This window comes from Mandrillus leucophaeus, unplaced genomic scaffold, assembly GCF_000951045.1.
Source record: "Mandrillus leucophaeus isolate KB7577 unplaced genomic scaffold, Mleu.le_1.0 Scaffold681, whole genome shotgun sequence".
Classification (NCBI taxonomy): Eukaryota; Metazoa; Chordata; class Mammalia; order Primates; family Cercopithecidae; genus Mandrillus; species Mandrillus leucophaeus.
Window position 1 is genome coordinate 234,889 of NW_012107375.1, and position 22,079 is coordinate 256,967.

General features: G+C 60.8%; 1 protein-coding gene across 3 annotated transcripts; it reads left to right on the forward strand.

Moving 5' to 3' along the window:
- The first annotated feature begins 24 nt into the window (after positions 1–24).
- On the forward strand, positions 25–14,080 carry BGN (biglycan). Of its 3 annotated transcripts, none has more exons than XM_012002235.1 (8): positions 25–335; positions 9,742–9,990; positions 10,279–10,391; positions 10,901–11,114; positions 11,569–11,679; positions 11,870–11,963; positions 12,087–12,225; positions 13,291–14,080. In XM_012002235.1, the coding sequence occupies exons 2-8, from the start codon at positions 9,753–9,755 to the stop codon at positions 13,486–13,488; spliced, it is 1,107 nt and encodes a 368-aa protein (XP_011857625.1). In that variant the 5' UTR covers positions 25–335; positions 9,742–9,752; the 3' UTR covers positions 13,489–14,080. The 3 variants fall into 3 exon arrangements, with proteins under 3 accessions (XP_011857625.1, XP_011857624.1, XP_011857626.1); XM_012002234.1 differs by lacking the exon at positions 25–335 and adding an exon at positions 3,867–3,960; XM_012002236.1 differs by lacking the exon at positions 25–335 and adding an exon at positions 7,526–7,650.
- The last annotated feature ends 7,999 nt before the right edge of the window (positions 14,081–22,079 follow it).

Sequence of the window (22,079 nt, forward strand, 5' to 3'; positions counted from 1 at the left end):
GCTAGTCCAGCCGTCTACAAGAAAATTGCTCCCTTTGAAGCTGCCAGGGGGGCCGGGAAGCCTGCCCCCTCCTGCCCGCCCGCCCTCTCCGCCCCACCAGCCCCCTCCCTTTTTTCCTCCCTCCCCGCCCTCTCTCCGCTGTCCCCTCCCCGTCGGCCCGCCTGCCCAGCCTTTAGCCTCCCTCCCGCCGCCTCTGTCTCCCTCTCTCCACAAACTGCCCAGGAGTGAGTAGCTGCTTTCGGTCCACCGGACAGACCAGACAGACAGACGTGCGGACGGCCCACCACCCCAGCCCGCCAACTAGCCAGCCTGAGCCTGGTGCCTCCCCTCTCCAGGTAGGGCTCCGGAGCCAGGCCCACTCCCGCCCTGCGCTGTCCGCACTGTCCCCTTGCTGGCCTCAAGCTGCCCCCTCAGCAACCCAGAGATGCGTCTGGCTGTGCTGCCTCCGCCATCCCAAGCCCTGGTCCTGCTGTCCCCAGTGCCCCGAGGGTGTCCACAGATTTCCCCAGTGCTCTCTGTAGGCTGCTGATCCATGCCCCTTCATCGCCACCCTGCGGTCCCCTTGGTCCCTGTCAGGCTTCTGCCTCGTCTCACCACCTTCCAGGCACCTTTCCCTCACCCCTTCCTCTCCCTCTCCCTTCTGACCTTGCTCTGCTTCATCCAGCTCTTGTCTCTCTGCCTCCCACTTGGGGTCCGCCTTCTTGGCTGCCACCCTAGAGCGTGGCTGGGTGACTGGCACCCCAGCTTTGCCAACGGCCATGTTTCATCATTGCAGGTCCCAGGCGCATGCTCCACTCCCTCAGCCTTGCTCTGCCCAGGCGCCTCCTTGCTCCAGGGCTTGGCACCTGGCCCGGGTTGGGTCGGGTCAGGGAGGACTGCCCAGCACCCACCGAGCTCAGCACCCAGGAGCAGTCCTCCGCTGCACTGCCTGAGGCCAGTCCTTAGCATGGGCTGAGAGACTTGGTTTCCCAGGCCTGCCCCAGGCACCCTGCCCAGATATTCCTTACTCACCCCCAGGTTAATGCCCTGCCTGTACTTCCTCTGTGAGAAGTATGGGTCCTGGGAGCCCTGGCTGCAAGGGCCCTGACTGGGGCTGCCTGGGTGGCTCAGCCCAGTCTGTTTTCCAGGACCCCCTTGGACTGGGACTCAGAATGGATGGGGAAGGGAAGGAGAGAAAATCAGGCAACTGTGCCATATTCCCCAGGGCGGACCTGGCTTGGGGTCCCAGAGGGGCCTGCCAAGGGACCCAGGAGAGCGAGTGCTCTGGAAGGTCCAGGGAGGGGAGCGCCCCCTCACTGCCCCGTGGGCGGGGCTGGGTGCCTGAGCGCCTGCTGAGCAGAGCAGGGGACCGAGGGACCTGCAGGGCACAGGACACATCAGTCTCCAGTGGTCTGTCTTGGTAGGCAGGTCTCTCTTCTGCTGTCCTGGCCGCCAGACTGCTCAGGTCCCATCCTCAGGGGCTCCTGTTTCTGTGCTCTCGCCCCTCCCTGCCCTGCCAGCTCTCTGCCCTATAGCAACTAATTGGAACTGAGACAAGCTGGAGATGCTCAGCACCCCCGCCCCCGTGCCAGAAAGGCTCCCGGGGACCAGCGCCCAGGGGTGCAGGTGAGCACCTCCTGGTGACACCCAGCTGCCTGTGCCAGCCGCACCCCAGGAGAGCTGGTATATGAGCAGGGGTGTCTTGGTGCGGAACATGTCCATGTATGGCCACTGTGGGCCAGCATAGTGAGCCTTTGAGGGCAAGCCCATGTGGGTGTATTGAAAGGAAGATGCGGGGCAGCCTCCAAGCCACCAGGGCTGGGTGGTGGGAGCAGGTTGTGAGCCAGGGAGCGCAGAGGGCTCCCATGGCAAGCTGGCCAGCTGTGGGTGGCAGCCCTGGCCTCCCTGGCCCACCTTCAAGCCCCAAGGACCCAGGTGGCAGTGGGCATTAACCCTACCACCGCATAGATGGGGAGCCTGGGAAAGGAAGGGGAGTGTTTCCAAGGCAAGAATGAGTTTCCTGTCTTTAGCAACATTCCAGAGTCACTCAAACAAAGCTATAGCGTGTCCCTTCCAGTGACAGCGCCAAGTCCCCAGAGGAGGGGTTTGTAATGAGTTCACACTTGACAGTTAGCACTCAGAGCCTTCAGCAAGGGCTTCTGAGTCGTTGCCACCCTGTGTAGAGGTGGGATGGGGACCTCCCGCTCTGTCGTCTCCCGTGCTTCCCGGGCCCACCCCCCACCATCTTCGGCCCACAGAATCCCCAGCACACGCCCCCCCCGCAGGCCTAGCCCCAGCCCTGGGGTCCCTGGCGCCCCACCTGCCAGGGCCCCTCCCCTGCCTTGCTCAACCCCCAACACCCCGATTGTTGGAAAGGTCTTCCCATGCCCACCACGACCTCCTCCCACTCATCTGTGGGTGGGAGAGCTTGGTCCCTGCCCCACGTTGCTCCCCTAGCGTCCAGGCCCACCACCAAGCCCCCGACAGGCATGGGAACCGCACTGGTGGGTGGGGACACACCAGCAGGGGGTCTTGCTCACACCGAGGGGCTGGGGGTGATGGTGGCTTTCCCAGGGCACCCTGCCTTGGGCTGCAGGCTGCTGGATGGGCACCGGCCCCCTCAGAAGGCAGCCCAACCTGGGATCCTGCCGGCCGGGGCCTGGGGCGGTCAGTGCCCCAGCACCTGTCCTCTTCTGCTCAGATGCTGGGCTGGGAGAGCAGGGGCCACAGCTCGGCCACTCAGAGCCCTTTCTGCAAGTCTTAGAGGGACCAGTTCAGGGGGGCGTGCAGAGGGACTGCGCTGTGGGGAGGGCGCGTGGCTCGGTCCTCCTGGCCTGAGGCCAGCCTGGCCTAAGTGGCCTCCAGGACCCATGGCCTTCCAGAAAGAACCAGCTTCCCAGGGTTCCCTGGGGAAGGCCTGGGGCCACCTCTTCTGGAGGGGTGGGAGCTGTGCTTCATTCCTCCTTCCCCAGGTCCCCTTCCAGGCCGGAAGGTCCCCTCCCCGACCTGGAGCCCACAGCCAGAAGTCCCTTCTGGGACTCTAGACTCCTGGAAACCACTCCAGCTGCCTCCTCTGCCGTTTGCCTTCTTCTCCCGCCCCATCATGGCTCTGGGTCAGAACAGCCTCTGGGACTCTGGGGTGGCTGTGGAGGGGCCGCCAGCCTTGGCTCTTCCAAGGACTGCAGAACCCTCCCCCTCCCAGCTTCCCACCTGCGCAGCTCCGATCCCAGCCAGCCCGAGGCAGGTCCCGGCTCCCTGGCAGGCCTGGTGAAGCTGCTGCCCATTCCCATGGGGCTCACTTCTGAGGCTTAGGGGCCTGGGGCTCTAGCCAGCCTTCTCGCATGGAACTCTCCCGGTCCACTGCATCTTAAGCCTGAGCTCCACTTAAACACTGGCCTGAGATGAGCTGGAAGACCAGGGACCCAACAGACTCCGTGGGCCTCTTGAACTTGCCTCTGCTGGGCATCCCAGTCCTGTTTGGTCCCAGAGGTGTTCAAATGGGCCAAGGGGAGCATAGTGGGCAGACGTGGGTGGCCACAAGATTAGAAGGCAGCCCTGTCCATGGAGACAGGGGAAGTCTGGGAAGCCAGTGTCTGAGTCTGGAAGTCTGAGTCCCTGCTTGGCCTTGACTGCCATCCCATGGGTCTTGGAGGCTGCCCTCATGCAAGGATACACACACCCATAGGAGCCCAGCAGCCCTAGGAGCCTGAGGCTAAGCAGCCTGTGGGCCGCACTGGCTGGCTGAAGGAGGTTAATCCCAGCCCAACCTGAGCCCCTGGCAGAAAGCGGGTTGCGGCAGGGAGGGGCTGCAGGAAACCCTCGTCTCCCCTCCTGGCCTTGGTGGGCCTGTACCAGGGAGGGAGGGAGGCAGGGCCCCAGGGTCTGGGGAGCAGGCCGGGAGCATCTTCCCTGGGGCCCTGAAGTGCTCACCTGGGGAGAAGATGGCTTTTCCAGGAGACGCCCCTGCAGACAGAGGCAGAGGTGAGAGGCTGGGTAGGGGCTGCCCTGCTGGCTGTGTTGGGGCTGAGGAGGGCCTTCTGGATCTGTGGGCCTTGGGGAGCTACTGATGGTGGCATCCAGAGAGAAGGGCCATGCTTCCAGGGGAGCTCCCTGCACAGCCCCAAAAGTGTGAGGCCTGCCAGCTTTGGGGCCTGTGGCATTGTCTGCAGTGGGCAAGGACACAGATGGACGGACAGACAGTGTGTGCAGTACCAGCTCTGCTGTTTCCTCACTGTGTGGCCTTGAGCAAGAGTTTGGGGCCAACTCCCTGAGGCTCAGTTTACCCCTTCATCAAGTCTTAAGAGTATCGCTTCCTTCTTATAGTCAACGGGGGACGGCAGGGGGCTAAGTAAAGAAATCACATGAGTCCCCTGCTCTGCCTCTGAGAGATGACAGCATCCTCCCTTTCCCTTGGAGACTCTAGCAGGAGGCCCAGAATCTCTTCAGGGAGTGGGGGGAGGGGGCGGGCAGCAGTAGTCCGCATGCAGAGGACCAGGAGCACACAACAGGAAGGGCTGAGTCCTGTACTCCGCCGACTGTGGGGACAGGCTGGACCTCGACATGGGCACCACAGGTTGCAAAGGGCTGGCACAGAGATGTGGGAAGTGGCTGGGCGCGTCAAGGGAGAACTCCACCCTTGTCCCCACCCTGCCAGAAAACCTCTGGAAAGGATTTGAGCAGCAGATGAGCCGGGGTTTCCCAGCCCCTCCACACGTGGCTGCGAGGCGAGCAGACACCCAAGCGTGGCTGCCTGAAGGGCATGCTGGGGCAATGGCAGGGGCTTGGAATGTGGCTGGGGTGCACAAGGTCCACCCCTCCCCACTCCAGCCCCCAGCCCCTCAGGCAGCCATTCCCACAGATGAACGCACACAGCAGGCTTTGGCAAGGCCATGGAGGTTACACATCCCCTCTCTGGTTGATGCCCAAGTGCAGGCTGGAGCCATCAGTGGGGAGGGACTGGTGGACTGGGGCCTGGGAGAGTGGCGGGGGCAGGCCAGGTGTCAGTCGGGGCACAAGCAACTGGCTGCTGATTGAAACTGGGCCCAAAAGGCTTTGGCGGCCAGAGGGGAGGGAGGAAGGGCACAGTCCCGGGGACCCTGCAGGGCTGCGTGCAAGATGGCACGTGTGTCAGAGTTCAGGTCGGGTTGCTCAGGGGGGGCAGACGCCCAGAGCTGAGGCTGCGGAGACAGCGTCCGGCGTCTGCCACTTGGCAGCTGTGAGCCACACCGTCTGCAGGCGAGCTCCCAGGGCCCGCCAGACCTCAAGCCCTGCTCCCGCCGCCCTTGGCCTGGCCTGAATGCCTGGCACGGACCCTCCATGCTCTCAGAGGCTGCCAACGCATCTTGTTTGGCTGTGACCTCGAGCAATCCAGTGCAGAGGACTGCGCTGGCTTTCAGAGGGGCAGACAAGGAGGGCCCTATTGGGGTGGTGGCGGAGGCTCCAGGAAGCCCAGCCTCCTCCCTCCCTCACACCTGCGGTCGCCCAACCTGGGGCTCATGCCATTGCCGCTCCTGCCCTTTGCTCTAAAGAGGTGGCATCCAGGGAGCTCAGGGCACACTTTGATGGGGCTTGAAACCCTCCGTGAAGTCCCTGAGGACACATCCAGGGAGGCCAATGAAGGGAAACTGAGGCCCAGAGGCCTCAGTTGTGGTGGTGGAGAGTTGAGGACTGGAGGGACTTGCTGTGGGTCTCTCAGGATCTGACTATGGGGTATTCCTGCTTCCTGGGCTGGGGGCCTCACCTGCCTTACCTCTGTGTGGATATATGTGTATGTATGTGTGTATGCATACATATGTATATGTGAATGTGTATGCATGTGTGTATAGATGTGTGCATGTATGTGTTTACATATGTGTATGTGTATATGGGTGTATGTGTGCATGTGTGTGCGTGTGCATGTATGCATGTGTGTACGTGTGTATAAGTGTGTATGTGTGCATATGTGTATGTGTGCATGTGTGTGTACATGTGCATGTATGTGTATAGGTGTGTGCATGAGTGTATGTGTATGTGTGCATCTGTGTATGTGTGTTTATATGTGTATACATATGTGTATGTGAATGTGTGTACATGGGTATGCATGTGTGTGTCTAGGTTTGTGCGTGTATATGTGTGTGTACATGTGTGTATAGGAGTGTGCATGTGTCTGTGCATGTATGTGTGTGGATGTGTGCCTGTATGTGGATGTGTGTGGATGTGTGTACATGTGTGTTTTGTGTAGGTGTGTGCATGTGTGTGTGCACATGTGTGTGTATACGAGTGTGTATGTGTATGTGTGCATCTGTGTGTATGTGTGTGTATGTGTGTGTACGTGTGTGTGCATATTCTGGCAGGAGGGAGGGGCTCGGTGTGAGGTGGTGTGGAGAAGGCAGGGGCCAGGCTTTGGGAGAACAGCTGAGCCCATCCATCTCCAGAACCTCCAAACTGCCACCCCCAGTCTCGGGCATTCAGGCTCTCACAGGCCCAGAGACATGGCTGGAGCCCCTGTGGCTGAGGAGCACAGCTGAGAGCTCAGGGCCTAGAAGCGCCAAAGCTGAGTTCCAAGTCAGGCTGAGTGATTTGGGGGAAGTGAGAGCCTCTCTCTCGGCCTTAGCTTTTGTGTCCATAAAATGGGAATATTCATCGTGCCAGCTCCAGGGATCCTTCCCCCCAGGCTCCCCTGGCTCCCTCTGGCTTTATGGGCCCCTCGCCGCCTCCTGTGGGCTCAGACACAGAGGCTGTCCCTTCCTTGGGAGAGGTCTCAGTTTTGTGCCAGTTCTTTGAGGGGAAATGAGGGATGTGCCGGGAAGCCTGCCCGGCCCCCACTCCTCCAGCCTGCCCACTGCTTGGGCACAGCCATGAGCCATAGAAAACCAGCCAAACCTTGTCCTTCTGCCTCTGTCACGGGGCCCGAGTGTATGGGCCTCCCAGCCCTCAACCTCCCTCCCCGCTCCGAGGGAACCTCTTCCCCTTGCCCCTTTTTCAGTCTCTTGGAGACCCCCCAGACATCCTACTATATCAGGCAGCCTGCCTTCAGAGTCCTTGTTGCCCCACGGCTGGTCCCGGGAACCCACCTGAGACCCCGATGACCAGTCTTGCCATGACTGACTGCCCTGCGCCTGTGCCCCTTCCCCTGGTGGAGGGCCCGATTACCTAACAGGAGTGCCTGCAGGGAAGTCCCAGCTGCTGGGGAGACCCCTGGCCCCAGGGCAGGAGTCCCTGTAGAGTCCTCCTCCAGGCCAATGCGTGGGTCCTGGGGGCTCCAAGCTGGCCATGGTCAGATGGTCCTCTGTCCCCTCAGCCTTCCCCAGCCCCTCCCCACAGCCTCCCCTAGGCCCAGCCAGATCACCCCAACCCCACCTGTCCAGGTGGACTGCCCACCCTGGAGCTTTCCAGGGCTCTGGTGGGGCGTTCCAGCCCTGACTCACTCTCCCTGGGAGGTAGCGGCTTTGGCAGGGGCATCGGTAGGGAGGGGCAGGGCAGTCTCCTCCCTCCCCCACTCCATCTTGCTCTCCTGCTTCCATCCTGCCCTTCCTGTTCTCTCCCACTGCTGCTGCTGCTGCTGCTCCTCCTCCTCCTCCACCTCCTGCCCCCGGGTGTCCAGTGGCACTGGGAGAGGGTCACGCAGTGGCAGCAGGCATCAGAGGCCCTGCCCTGCCCTGTCCCGGAGGAAGGGAAACGCCATCCAGGTAGGTGAGTGTTGAGCCTTCTCCCTACTTGGGGGCCAAGACCCTCCGGGGGGTTCCCCTAGGTCCTGCCAGGCCGGCCTGGGGCTGGCAGGCCCTGGGTTGCAATTGTGGGGTCTCAAGGCTCAAAAGAATGAGGGAGACTGGGTGCTGCCCCAGCAGGGGCCTCCTGGTGACCCCAGGGGTCAGCATAAAGTCCAGCTCCACATGAGGGGGAAGCTGAGCTAAGCCTTGGGCTCTGACTCCTACTTTGCAGTATGGCCTGGGGCCTATGGGCTCAAGAGGGCTCTGGGGCCAGTTGCGGAAAGGCCACACCACTGGCCTGGCAGCTGCTATAGCCACAGCCTCACCACAGGCCCCTCTGTCCACGGGTGTGGGAGGGGGCATGGGCGGCTTCTAGAGGGGATGCCAGTGCAGAGGGGACGCATGCCAGCAGATGCTCCCTGGAGCGCCCGAGGAGCTGCAAGGGGGCGACAGGACAGGCCTCCATCCCAACCCTCTCCTGGGACTGATGGGACTGGAGTGCTTGTGCTCAGACCCGACCTGGCCCCGAAGTGGCCTCAGGCCCCCGGTCCGCTGGCAGCAAGGACCCCAAAGCGGCAGCCCCCAGCAGCCAACCCAGCCCCCAGGTCAACTGGGGAAGCATCGGGCAGGGCGGGGCTGCTCAGAGAGTGCTGGCCTAGGGGGCAGAGCCCCCACCTCCCCACGGCCTCCTTAGACCGCTGCAACCAGCAGCTGGGCTTAGGGGGCTCACCTGGCCCTGCTGGAGCCCCAGACTGCCCCTTCCCAGCTAGTACTGGCCCTAAGTGAGGGTCTCCTGGGCGTGCGACTGCTTCAGGTCTACCAGAGGCCCTTGCTGCCCAGCTGGGCTCCCTGTCTCCAGATGCACCGAGGGCCACCCCAGGCTGGGTGGCGAGCAGGGCAGGCATGTTTATTCCCACTTAACAGATGGGGAAGGTGAGGCTGGGGTGAGACCTGGACCTTTGCCAGGCAGTCAGGGTGGATGGAGTGGTAGGAGAGGCAGGGCTCCAGCCTCTTCTTGTAGGGCACATTCCCAGCTGCCTCTGGACGGGAGACCGTGTCTGATGAGGAGGAAGGAGGCAAGCAGAGGTGGGTGCTGGTGGCAGGCTCGGGCAGGGCTGCTTCCCCTCCACTCCCACCCGCCGCCTCGGCTTGGGGGGCCTCAGGCAAGCCTGACCCTGCCCTGCCACCCTGGCAGCAGCCTGCTCCCCTGGGGGGCCTCTCTGAGCTGCCGAGGCTGTGGGCAGGGAGGAAGGGTAGGAGCACATCTAGGAGCTCCAGGGCTGTTTGAGCCAAGGCAGTGTGTGTGTGGGGCAGGGGGGCTGGGGCGAGTGGTCCAGAGGAGGAAGCCAAGGCCCAGGGGCAGTGTTGGGGGCGTCATGGCCTCCACCTCTGGGGTCTCCACTCAGTGCTGCCTCAGCCAACTTTGCTCATGGCCTCAAAGGACACCCCCTCTTTCTCCACCCTGCCTCCCTGCCTTGGCCTTAGAGGGTCTCTGAGAAACGTGGGCAGGGTGGAAGGGGGGCTCAGGAGGTAGGAAGCAACTCAGAGTTGCCAAACTCAACTAACTTCATCCACGCTGCCCTGAGCCCAGAACTCAAAGGAAGGATTGGCCCGGGTAGGAGGCCATAGTGGCGTCCCAAAAAGTGAATTCTTCAAAGCCCTTGAGGGCCAATGGTTAAGATTCCTCCTCCACCTCCTCCACGCAGCCTCACGGATGCCCCTGCCCTAAAGCAGGCTTCTGGCAGACTCAGAGGCGTGGGGGCCTGCAGACTTGCTAATGAGGAGACATTTCATCGCCTGATTAAGCCAAGTCCTGTCCGGGATGGGGAGGGGGGTAGTGGAAGGGGTGAGGGGAGTGGAGTGGAAGGGGCTCCCTCCTTGCCAGCAGCATCCACTCCCTTCCTGCCTGGAGCCCTCTGCCCACACTCCGCCCTCTCCGCCTCCCGCCCCAGGGTCTGGCCGTCCCTGGTGAGGGATGGGAACGCAGTGCCACTGCACTCACGGAACACTAGCCCCTGGCATGGGGTAGATGGGCGGGTACTGGTGCTGAGGATCCCCCTGCCTCTTCCCCCAGGCCCATCCGCCATGTGGCCCCTGTGGCTCCTCGCGTCTCTGCTGGCCCTGAGCCAGGCCCTGCCCTTTGAGCAGAGGGGCTTCTGGGACTTCACCCTGGACGATGGGCCGTTCATGATGAATGATGAGGAAGCTTCGGGCGCCGACACCTCGGGCGTCCTGGACCCGGACTCTGTCACACCCACCTACAGCGCCATGTGTCCTTTTGGCTGCCACTGCCACCTGCGGGTGGTTCAGTGCTCCGATCTGGGTTTGTCCCTGAGTGATGGGGAGTGGGGCATGCAAGGAGGCACAGGTGCAGCTTGAGAGCCCCTTCTGAGGGAGGCACATGCCAGTCCTGTGGGCTGGTGGCGAGCATGATGTGAGTGTAGGAGGGGTCCAGCCATCTGGCTGTGAGCTGTGCAGTTTGCACCCACTTGTGGTGGCATCCCCGTGTGCCCGTTGGTGTCGCGTGCGTGTGTCCCTGGGCCTCCCTGCGGTGGGGCTAGTCGGCTGGATGGCTCCAAGTTCATGTTGCTGGTGGTCGTGGGGCCCCTAGGTCTGAAGTCTGTGCCCAAAGAGATCTCGCCTGATACCACACTGCTGGACCTGCAGAACAACGACATCTCTGAGCTCCGCAAGGATGATTTCAAGGGTCTCCAGCACCTATATGTAAGGAGCTGGGAGGAACCAGCAGGCCTACAGCAGGGGGCAGGGGTCCGGGTGGGTGCATGTGCATGGACATGTGGGTATGAGAGGAGCTCGGGGACCCGTGGGCTTCAGGGTGAAGCCTGGAGCCAGCCGTGATGGGAGCTCCCGGGCTTGCAGCTCACCCATGTGGGTTTGAGCAACCGCAGCTGCAGGACTGGATCACTCAGCTCGGCTCCCTTCGTGACTGAAAACGTTTCATCACATCCATTCCTCCCAGCAACAGAGGAGAACGGATTTCATTGTAGCCAGTGTGTGTGTGAGGAAACTGAGGCTTGGAGCGGCAAGGCAGTGGTGGCACTGCTGAGGCTCAGGGCTGGGCCTGGGTGCTGCCTCCTGCCCCGCACTCTGCTCACAAGCACGGACTGACCTCCTCGAGGCCCAGTGGACTGGGGAGGCACAGGAAGGCAGGAGGGAGGGGCGGGTGGGGCAGGGAGTCCGCGCCTTCAGCTCCTCCTTCCTCCCTGCTTCAGGCCCTCGTCCTGGTGAACAACAAGATCTCCAAGATCCACGAGAAGGCCTTCAGCCCCCTACGGAAGCTGCAGAAGCTCTACATCTCCAAGAACCACCTGGTGGAGATCCCGCCCAACCTGCCCAGCTCCCTGGTGGAGCTCCGCATCCACGACAACCGCATCCGCAAGGTGCCCAAGGGCGTGTTCAGTGGGCTCCGGAACATGAACTGCATCGGTGAGCTGAAAGCCTCCCAGAACATTCCAGAGCCTTGTCTCGGGGCATGGGGAAGGGAGACCAAGGGACACCTTTAGAGGCTCGGTTCAAGAAAGAGTATGGTGAGAACAGTCAAAAGATAATCCATGAATTTCTTGGCAAATCCTCTATGCAGGCGATCACCATGGCTAAAGAGAAGACTGGGCCACAGGGGCCGGGTGGCTTCTGGGAGCCCTGTCTGCATCTCCGGCACTCCTCCCTTTCCTCTTGCTGCCCCTGGGGAGCTAGCAGTCCTGGGACTAGCAGTCCTGAACAGCTAGGAGTTTACAATTAGCCGGGTAAATTAGCAGAACTGCTTTCAGGAGATGGGAGCAGCCGGCAGTTAGCAGGGCTCACCACACTAGCCCGGAAATGACAGGACCCAGGGCTGTGCAGGGACCACCAGGCTCCTGGACTAATGAGGTCTCTCACCTAGAGATGGGCGGGAACCCACTGGAGAACAGTGGCTTTGAACCTGGAGCCTTCGATGGCCTGAAGCTCAACTACCTGCGCATCTCAGAGGCCAAGTTGACTGGCATCCCCAAAGGTAGGAAGCCCACTCTTCCTGCGCGCCTGCCTACCTCACCCCCAACGGCACAGATGGCCAGGGTGGGGGCTCTGGATGGGCCCGGTCGATTCAGGGAAAGGCTCAACAGTCCCCTCCCGCCACCTGGGGCAGAGCTAGGGCCCCTGCCCTCAGCACCTGCATTCTCCCCTGTGCCCTCTTCTCCTGGCAGACCTCCCTGAGACCCTGAATGAACTCCACTTGGACCACAACAAAATCCAGGCTATCGAACTGGAGGACCTGCTCCGCTACTCCAAGCTGTACAGGTGAGGCCAGCCCGGCACTGCCCGAGGGTGATGCCAGAGTCCCTCAGTGCTGTGTGGCCCCTCGCGCCCAGCCCACCATCCTTCTCTCCAGCCTTTGAGTCCCTGTCATTCTCCCACTCACAGGCTGGGCCTGGGCCACAACCAGATCCGGATGATCGAGAACGGGAGCCTGAGCTTCCTGCCAACCCTCCGGGAGCTCCACTTGGACAACAACAAGCTGGCCAGGGTGCCCTCGGGGCTCCCAGACCTCAAGCTCCTCCAGGTGAGAGCTGGGCGTGTATAGCCAGGTTCCCTAAGGCTGGGCTGGGGGAAGCGTGCATGTCCCCAAGCAGTCCCTCAGCCCCTTGGCCTTCCTTCCCGGCCAACTCTGGGCATCTGCAAGGGAGCGGTCTTGATGCTCCCAGCTGGTGCTGAGGAGGCAGGGAGCAGGGGCGCCATGGTAGATACAGAGCAAGGCAGCCCGGTAGATCTTGGACCTGAGGGTCTCCAGGTGGGTCGGACACCAGAAAGATGTGGCAGAGTCCAGGGAGTCAAGAAACTGTGGGTGTGGGAGTGTACTGATCCGTGCCAAGACAGCGACAGCCCAGGACAGGAAGTAGGCTGAAGAGGGGGAGCACGGTCTTGCCTGGGATTCTGTCGGGAGCTTCCATCACTGGCCTGGCCCCCAACCAAATGGGTGGTGATCTTGGTCTTGCCCAGCCCTGCTCCATCCACACGTGTTTGGAGCACCCCCATCCGCACCAGCTGTGAGCCAGCACCACGCAGGCCATGCCCATGATGGGCTGAGAGCGCCCTCTAGTGGCCATTGTCATGTTCACTAGCACTGGGCTCCCAGCCCAACCCAGCAGGCGCCTTGCCTGCCCTCCTCTGCTCCTCTCCAAGACAGCAAGACAGTGGCTCCAGAGAGTTGGAGGGGCTGCTAGAGGGCGAGCTCCTCTGATGACTGGAAGAAAGAGGGGGGCACCCCAAGGGCTCTTTCTCCTCTCATGCCCCATGGAGTGTGAGGGTGCTACCCCGAGGGTCAGGCCGCCTTTCCTTCACCTCACACCACCAAACACACCTCTACCCCAGCCCCACCCCTACATGTCCTCAACCTGCCCCACCTGAGACCCTCATCCTGGTCCCTGGTCACATCCAGTGCCTTAATCCTGGCTGACACCCACACAAAGAACACGCCCATGCCTTGGTTTGCTCCTCCCAACAACAGGGAGCCTCTGGTGTGGCCCTTGAAGTAGGGTGCAGAGGTAACAGCAAAATGCCTCCTGGGGGCAGTGGGCTTGGCATGGAGGGAGGGAGGCCTGCAGTGACGCAGCCCGTCTACCTTCAGGTGGTCTATCTGCACTCCAACAACATCACCAAAGTGGGTGTCAACGACTTCTGTCCCGTGGGCTTCGGGGTGAAGCGGGCCTACTACAACGGCATCAGCCTCTTCAACAACCCCGTGCCCTACTGGGAGGTGCAGCCGGCCACTTTCCGCTGCGTCACTGACCGCCTGGCCATCCAGTTTGGCAACTACAAAAAGTAGAGGCAGCTGCAGCCACCGCGGGGCCTCGGTGGGGGTCTCTGGGGAACACAGCCAGACATCCTGATGGGGAGGCAGAGCCAGGAAGCTAAGCCAGGACCCAGCTGCGTCCAACCCAGCCCCCCACCTCAGGTCCCCGACCCCAGCTCGCCGCCCCATCACAGCCTCTCCCTGGCTCCCAAGGGTGCAGGTGGGCGCAAGGTCTGGCCCCTATCACATGCTCCCTCCGCCTCAGAGCTGCCCCTGCTCTCCCACCACAGCCACCCAGAGGCACCCCATGAAGCTTTTTTCTCATTCACTCCCAAACTCAAGTGTCCAAGGCTCCAGTCCTAGGAGAGTAGTTCCTGGGTCAGCAGCCAGGAGGTGCTCCATAAGAATGGGGACAGTGAACTCTGCCAGGGCTGCTGCACCTGTCCAGACACGCATGTTCTGTTCCTCCTCCTCATGCATTTCCAGCCTTTCAACTCTCCCCACTGCCGCAGCTCCCCTCAGCCCCCTTGCAAGTTCATGGCCTGTCCTTCCCAGCCCCCCTGCTCCACTGGCCCTTCGACCAGTCCTCCCTTCTGTTCTTTCCCCTTCCTTCTCCTCTCTCTCTCTCTCTCTCTCTCTGTGTGTGTGTGTGTGTGTATGTGTGTCTTGTGCTTCCTCAGACCTTTCTCGCTTCTGAGCTTGGTGGCCTGTCCCCTCCATCTCTCCAAACCTGGCTTTGCCTGTCCCTTTCTCTCCACACCCTCTGGCCTTCTGCCTTGAGCTGGGTCTGCTTTCTGTCTGTCCGGGCTGCACCCAGCCCCTGCCCACGAAACCCCAGGGACAGCGGCCTCCTCAGCCTGCCCTGCTCAGGCCTTGCCCCCAAACCTGTACAGTCCCAGAGGAGGCTGGAAGTTGGAGGCCCAGCATCCTGCCCAGATGACACCATCAAGGAGGGGAGCCTTAGGCCTGTCAGGCCCTGGCCCTTCTGCCCCAAAGAGAGGAGAGGCCCCACATTCCGCCAGAGTCCCAGACACCGGTTTTCATGGAACCCCCTCACCGCCACTGGCGGCTAGGTCTCCCCTTTCCTTCTGGTTCAGCGCAAGGAGGGGCTGCTTCTGAGGTCGGTGGCTGTCTTTCCATTAAAGAAACACTGTGCAACACGGCTCCGTGCGCTGCTCCTGTGGCGGCCTGGCCTCTCCATGCCCGTCCTGGCCCTTGGGCTCCTCGCCCTCAGAAGAGGGGCCCCGTCATCCTCAGATCTGGGCTAGCCCCTTTCCCCTCCCTCCTAGACACTCATGGTCCCAGCTGTCCTGAGACGGGGCTCCAGAATCCAAACAGGCCTGAATGGCACCTGCCCTCTCAGCGTGGAGCGTTTGCCAAGAGCACACCGACTGCAGGCACCGGGCTAGAGCCTGGAAATCTAAGCGGGACCTGGCCTGCCCAGCTCCATGGAGTCTAGGGTTCACAACGAGGCACCACCAACACCCAAGGGGACACAGGAGGGACGGGGCCCCATGGAGCCAGGGCAGGGTGCTGTGTGCACCCACTTGCATTGGCCTGGCCTTGGCTCCCCAGCCAGCCCCCTAGCAAGTCACACTGTGTGCCAGGAGAGCCGAGCTCGGGCTGCAAGGCATTGGCACCGGCTCCAGAGAGGATCCAGGTCAGCTGCATGCTGGGGACACAGGTCGTCCCGGAAAGGACAGCTTGGAGGGGGACAGTCTCCAGAGCAACACTACCACCTGTGACCTTCCTTCGGCCCTGCACGAAGAGCCTCAGAGCAGGTGGCGGAACCTGGGGCTTCCCTGGGCAGCTCCAGGCTCCCAACAGCAATAGAGTGGGCAGGGCCCGCGTGAGTCACAGCCTGGCACTGTGTGTTGGCTCCTCGCACATAACTGTGTCTTTAAGCCTGGACTGGCACTGGGGCACTGGCGTTCCCAGGTTTCTCCTTCCTGGGATAGGAGGTGCCACGCAGTGTGGTGGCCCAGTGATAGAATGTCACCATCAGCATCATAGCACTATTCTGGGCCATGTGCTCCACGGCCTGGCAATGTCTGCTGAGTTGGGCAGGCGTGGTGCAAGGGAACTGGCCAGAGGCCAGGAGTCAAGGCTTCGGGCAAGTCCCCTCACTGGCTGGGAGGAGGGGCAGCCAGCGCCGCGGCCTGGCAGAGATGGAAAGATGGGGCTTCCGCCCATTCATCTGTGAGTGAGTCTTGGGGCACTGGCTCCGTGTTCAGTGGGTCCAACACAGCCCCCGTGAATCTCTGTCCACTCTTTGTGCCTCCCTCCCATCCCTCCTGTGCCTCCTTTCCTCTCTGTCTCCCTCTCATTTCATACATCTTTATCACACCCGTCCTCTGCATGGCCCAGCTCGGGGATGCAGTGTGGGTGGAGGACAAGCTAGCAGGACGAGTGTGATATAGGTGGTCAGTGCAGAGGAAGGCATCCTGCGGGCTGCGTGCTTAGTCCACACAGCAGGGGGTGCCCTGCAGGCAGTACACACTCTGCCCGGACGGGGTGCCAAGTCCCCCAGGCAGGAGCCCAGAGCTGGACAGGGTCACAGCCTGCAAGGGCTTCTGGGTCATGGTGGAAGGTGAGCTCCATCCTCAAAGCAGTTGGTCCTGACCACAGTGTGAAGATGAATCGCGTAGCCTCACTCCACCGCCAAGTGTGGTAAAAACTGTTAAATAATACTAGCCAAGGTGAGACTGATTTGGGCTTAAAAAGAAAATGGCTGGGCGTGGTGGCTCACGGCTGTCATCTCAGCACTTTGGGAGGCCAAGGTAGGAAGACTGCTTGAGGCCAGGAGTCCAAGACCAGCCTGGGCAACATAGTGAGACCCCGTCTCTAAGAAACAAAAAACTAAAAAATTAGCTAGGCATTGGGGCACACGCCGGTGGTCCCAGCTACTCAGGGGACTGAGGTGGGAGGATCACTTGTGCTGGGAAGGTTCTCCCTGCAAGCTGCCAATCCCCCACATTTATTTGCAAGTGGCTTGGAAAGTAGAACTGTGCTCAGGGCCCCAGCCGTGGCACAGGAAGGCCCAGGGTGGACAACAGGTGGGCTGCAGGTTCCAGCCCATCTTTGCTTGAGTAAGATCCCCTGAACTTAGGGACAGATTGGGTGTAATGTGAGAACGGGGTTGGCTGTGATGCTCCCTGGCCTGGAGAGGGGAAGAGGGCCCTGAGGACCCCCGACTGAGGGCCAGAAGCATCCCGGAGCTGTTGGAAGGCAGCAGGCGTGGGCTTACACACGTATGCACGCACACGCACAAACACACGTGCACACGCACACAAATGCATACACAAACACGCACGCACACATGCACACTTGAACACACAAACACAAGCACACAGAAACACAAACATGCCACACAAACACATGTGCATACAAACACGCACAGCCATGAAGGTCACAAAGCCGCTTCCTTGGGGCCGTTTCCCAGCATTTGCTGCAGGTCAGGTGCCTTCTGGGCACAGCAGGGCCCAGCGGGAGCCTAAGCCGAATCCACTGCTAGGGTTTAGACGAGTCTGGGCTTGCCAAAGGGACGGCGAGCCAGACCTTGGCAGGCTGGGCCCACAATGCAGGCAGGACCCCTGAGGGACACGACCCCTCCTTGGAGGGCTGCAGGGGCAGGTGGCAGGCCTGGGAGCCAAGTCAGAGGGGCTGCCCTGAGGAGCTGGCAGTGGCCTGGTCTCCAGGCTCTGCTCCCACAGACTCCAGCTCTAGTCTCAGGAGGCAGGGACCACAGGAAGAGGCCAAGCCCCTGCCTGCCACTCTGGACAGCCAGGGCAGGGCAACATCGCCAGCAGAGAGACTTTGTCTCCCTCAGCTTCTGGGAGGGCACAGCCTCTTTGGTGCCCTGGAGAACCCTGGGCAGCCTGGGTGCTGAAAGGCCCTGATGCCTGCTGCACAGGGGCAGCCAGGGCCCAGGCAAGAGGTCCCAGGGGACTATGCTGGAGCTGCACTGGCAGGAGTCATGCCCAAAGAACCATCTGTCTTTCTTACACACACACTGACACACTCACACGGTCACACTCACACACACAAGGGACACACACACAAACTCACACTCACAGACTCACACACACACACTCACGCACACTCACACACTCTCACACAATCACACTGACACTCACAAACTCACACACACACTCATGCACTCACACCCACACACACTCTCACACACTGTCAATCACACACTCACAAACTCACACTCACAGACTCACACACACACACACTCACTCACGCACACTCACACACTCTCACGCAATCACACTGACACTCACAAACACACACACTCACGCACTCACACCCACACACACTCTCACACACTGTCAATCACACACTCACAAACTCACACTCACACACACTTGCACACACACAGTCACACACACTCACACTCTCACACTCTCACACACACTAACACACACACACACACTGCATTGCCAGTCAGAGCTTTCCAGAACCACCAGGCGTGGATGTACTCAAGCCAAGCAGCCCAAGAAGCCTGTGTTGTGCTGTGGGCAGGGCTCTGCCAAGCTGGAGCTCCTCGGTGGCCCAGCTGGGACTTGGATGAGTGGCCCGAGGCCACTGTCATGAATAACCACAAACCGGGTGGCTCACCACAGAGGACATAGACCCTCTCCCAGTCCTGGAGGCCAGAAGTCCGAAATCCAGGTGTCTCAGGGCCACACTCCCCCGAGAAGCTCTAGGGAAGGCTTCTTCCTGCCTCTCCCAGCTCCGGAAGGCTCCAAGTGTCCTGGGCTTGTGGCCACCTCACTCCACTTTGCCACTGCAATCACATGGCTTCTTGTGGGGGGGTGCATGTGAGTGTGTGTGCATGAGTGTGCATATGTGTGTGCGTGCGTGTGAGCATGTTTGTGTGTATGTGTGTGTGACTGTGTGTATGTGTGGGGTGTCTGCATGTGTGTTTATGTGTGCAATGTGTGTGTATGTGTTTCTGTGTCTGTACGTGTGTCTTGTGTATGCATGTGTATGAGTGTGTGCATATGTGTGTGTCTGTGTGTGACTGTGTGTATATGTGTATTTTGGGGGGGTGTGGGTGCATATGTGTGCATGTGTGTGTGTGTGTTTCTGTTTGTGTATGTGTGTCTCTGTGCATGGGTGTGGGTGGGAGCATGTGTGTGCGTGTGTGAGAGTGTGTGTGTGTAATCTCCCCCTTATAAGGACACTTGTCACTGCATGCAGGGCTTGCCTGGATAACCCAGGATAACCCCACATCTCAAGATTCTTCACTTGATCACATCAGCAAAGACCCTATTTGCGAATAAGGTTGCATTCCGGTTCCAGGGGTTGGGACAAGGACACCTCCGTGGGGGCATTTTTAGCCTGCCCCTGGGCTGCAAGTGGATGTGGACTTGGTCCCTGAGGACTTGGGGAAGGGGCTGGGACCTCAGCCAGGGAGACAGTGGGCATGAGAAGACGGGATGGGGGGCCCGGGCCCAGCCAAAGGGGCCCTCACTTCAGAACTGGCCAAGGCGTTGCTGTCCCAACAGTGGCAGGAGGGACCTGCTCAAGGAGGCGGCATGGCCTAGAGGCCCGGGAGAGAAGGGGCCTGGTGACCAGGTAGGGGCCAAGGAGCCAAGAGAGAAAGCAGTTGTGGGAGGGGAGCAGGGACTGAAGGGGCTGGAGGCAGATGGAGAGAGGGAGGGGTGAGAGTGGGGATGAGGCAGCCAGGAGGGGCGGTGGGGGCAGCTGCTGAGAGCGGGGTGTTCTCTGTGGCTTTTGTTTCCCAGGCAATCGTCAGCAATGTGGAAGAGTGTGGTGGGGACAGAGGCCTGGTGCACCCTAAGGAGGCAGGTCCAGGGCATGGTGGGGCAGGCTGGCTTGGGACCTGGGAGGGAGCTGGAAAGCAGAGTGGTCTGGGCCTCCCTGGGTTTGGCTCCCTAAGTACTCCCAGTGCAGAGGACAGGACTTGCTGTGTGGGAGAACTTTCTAGTAAAGCTCCCACCTCTTTACTGATGGAGGACCCAAGAGGGGCTGGCCAGTGAGCAAGGATCCCCAGTGACACTGGCAGCATTTGCCTGGCACTCAGGGGTCCTCATTCCCAGGCCTGGGCCCTCAGGGCTCTGGGCTGGGAACCCACAGACACAAACCACAGAGGAAGGACCATCACCTTACCTGGCCATTAGCTGTGTAGGGGCCACAGTTTGCTGAGGACTGGGGACTTCCATGAAACTTTGTTCCTTGGCCATCTGACCTTGGCCCCAGTGGGCTCATCACAAAGGTATGCACCATGGCCAACTCTTGACTGGATTAGCCATGAGCAGTGCCCTGGGGGCCCAGGGACAGAGGCAAAGTGGTGGGGCAGGTAACCCCTGCCTCAGATTTTCTCCCCCAGACTTGCTTCTTCCCCTGCCCACACATGTCTGCTAAGAGGTGTTTGTCTTCAGCCAGGACCCACTCCTTGCCCAAGGGATGCTCCTGCTGGGGGCCGCCAAAGGAGGCCGGCTCAGCAGACTGCCTCTGCCTTTGCTCACTCCAGAGCAGGGCCCTGGGGCCTGGGATGGAAGGACATGACCCCAGGGAGCCTGCCACAGTGTGGGAGGCCAAGAAGGAACACGGCCTGAATGTGCTGGGGAAGGGAGGCCACAGGCCCTCAGGAGGCACTCCTGTGCCCACAGCTCCTCTGCCCTCCTGTGGTGCCTGGGGACATGGGGGGCAGCTGGCCTCCCGGCCGGGGGCCAAAATCCAGTTTACAACCTGCTCGGGGTGGGATCCAGTGTCCTCTGGGCCTCCACTTCCCCATCTGGAATGTGGGGTAGTAAGAGGAGCGACTCCAAGATGGCAGGGCTCTCGAGAAATGGCCAGAACTTAGCTCACGATAAATTTCCAGCATGATTGGGGCTTGCTTTAGTCTTGATTTTTCCCATTTGGGGCAATGGGAAGTCACAGACTGTGTGTGTGTGACAGGGAGATGTCCCTATGGCAGCTCTGGGCCCTGAGGAGCACATGCCCCAGGCTCAGGAAAAGCTGCCTCAGAGTTGGCGTGGAAGGGGACTGCATGAGTGTGGAAATGAATATGTGTGAGAGTGTGAGTGTGGGTGCAAACCGAGTGGGGAGTGTGTGTGTGAGTGTGACTGTGAGTAACTGTGTGTGTGTGCATGTATGTGCCCGTGTGCTCACTGGATGAGTGTGTGAGTTGTGTAGGTGTGAGAGCATGTAACTATGCATGAATCATTGTGTAACTGTGTGGGCCACCGAGCTGGTGTGGGTGAGGGTGTGTGAGTGAGCACATATGACTGTGAGGATGTGTGTGCGTGAGATTGTGTGTGCATGAGTGTGTGTGTGTTTGTGTAGGTAGGTGAGCGAGCATGAGTTCGTGCATATGAGCAGGTGTGAGTATGTGTGCATGCATGTGAGTGGGTGTGAGTAAGCATGTGTGAGCGCACATGTGAGCAGGTGTCTGAGTGTGTGTGTGCGCGAACCTCAGCCCACACTGAGAGGTGCCAGGGGCTTGGCCCTGGCTCTGGGATGCCAAATCTCGCTGGCTTTCCACAGAACCAGCTGCTTCCTGTGGAAGGGAGGAGCAGTCTGTGGGGTTTGTGACAGTTCCCTGGTGGCAGGGGCAGCAGAACCTTCCTGTCCTTTTGGTCCCTAGCACAGTGGTGCCTCCTCAAAGAGGCCTTCCCTGAGCCGCCAGCAGCCTCTTTCATGGCTCCCCATCAATGGGGTTCCATAACCCTGACCTCAGCGGCATGAGCACATTTGCCATCTGCCGGCCACTCCCTGCTTTGTGGTCCCTGCTGTGTCCCCGGTGTTCAGCTCTGGTCTGGCACACAGCATGTCCAGGGCCCTCTTTGTCCAAGGCAAGAAAGAATTCAAGGCTGCATCCAGGCCTCTTGCACCTGCCTCAGGCTCCCGCCCAGAGCCTCTACCTGTGCCCCAGCGAGCATTCTCTGCTCGCTGCTCACAATGCTGGCAAAGGCTGGCCCTGGGGTCAGAGGCCTCCACTGCCCTTGGAGCTGGGAAGCCTGGGGATCCACCGGCAGGCGTGGGGGTCTCTGTCCAGGTAGGTGGGAACGCATGCTTGTGGGCTTGAACAGGTGTCTGCACTGGGGTTTGTCTGTGAGTCTGTCTCCACTCACACCGGGGATGTATGTGCCCCTGCGTGTCTGTCTCTGGTGCCCACCTGTGTGCAGTCTCAGTGTTCTGCCTAACCGGGTTCCCGTGATAAGCAACGGTGAGTGTCTCTGGTAAGCGCGGCTTCTTCTGGGTAGACGCATTTGGACATCTGTACTCTCAACAGGTAGTGTGAGTTTGCAGGAGATCACCAATGCCTTGGAACCCACCGAGGCAAGACCCAAGGACCCCACGCTACACATCAGCCACCTGGTTCTGTGCCCCATTTTACTGTTGGGGAGAAGCACCTAGAGGGCAGGGGTCTGCAGAGGCAGTGGCAGCCTGGTGCCCCAGCCGCAAGCTCAGGGTGCTCTCTCTGCACTCACAGGTGCCATGGTCCCCCAGTTTCCATCCCCACCCACCCCCACTCGGCCAGTGCCCTTTGGGGGCAATGCCAGGCCTGGAAGGGCGGGCACCCCCGCGCGTCCTGGGAACAGAAGGGCATGCACCGGGTGCGTAGCACCAGAGCCCCGAGGCCCCTG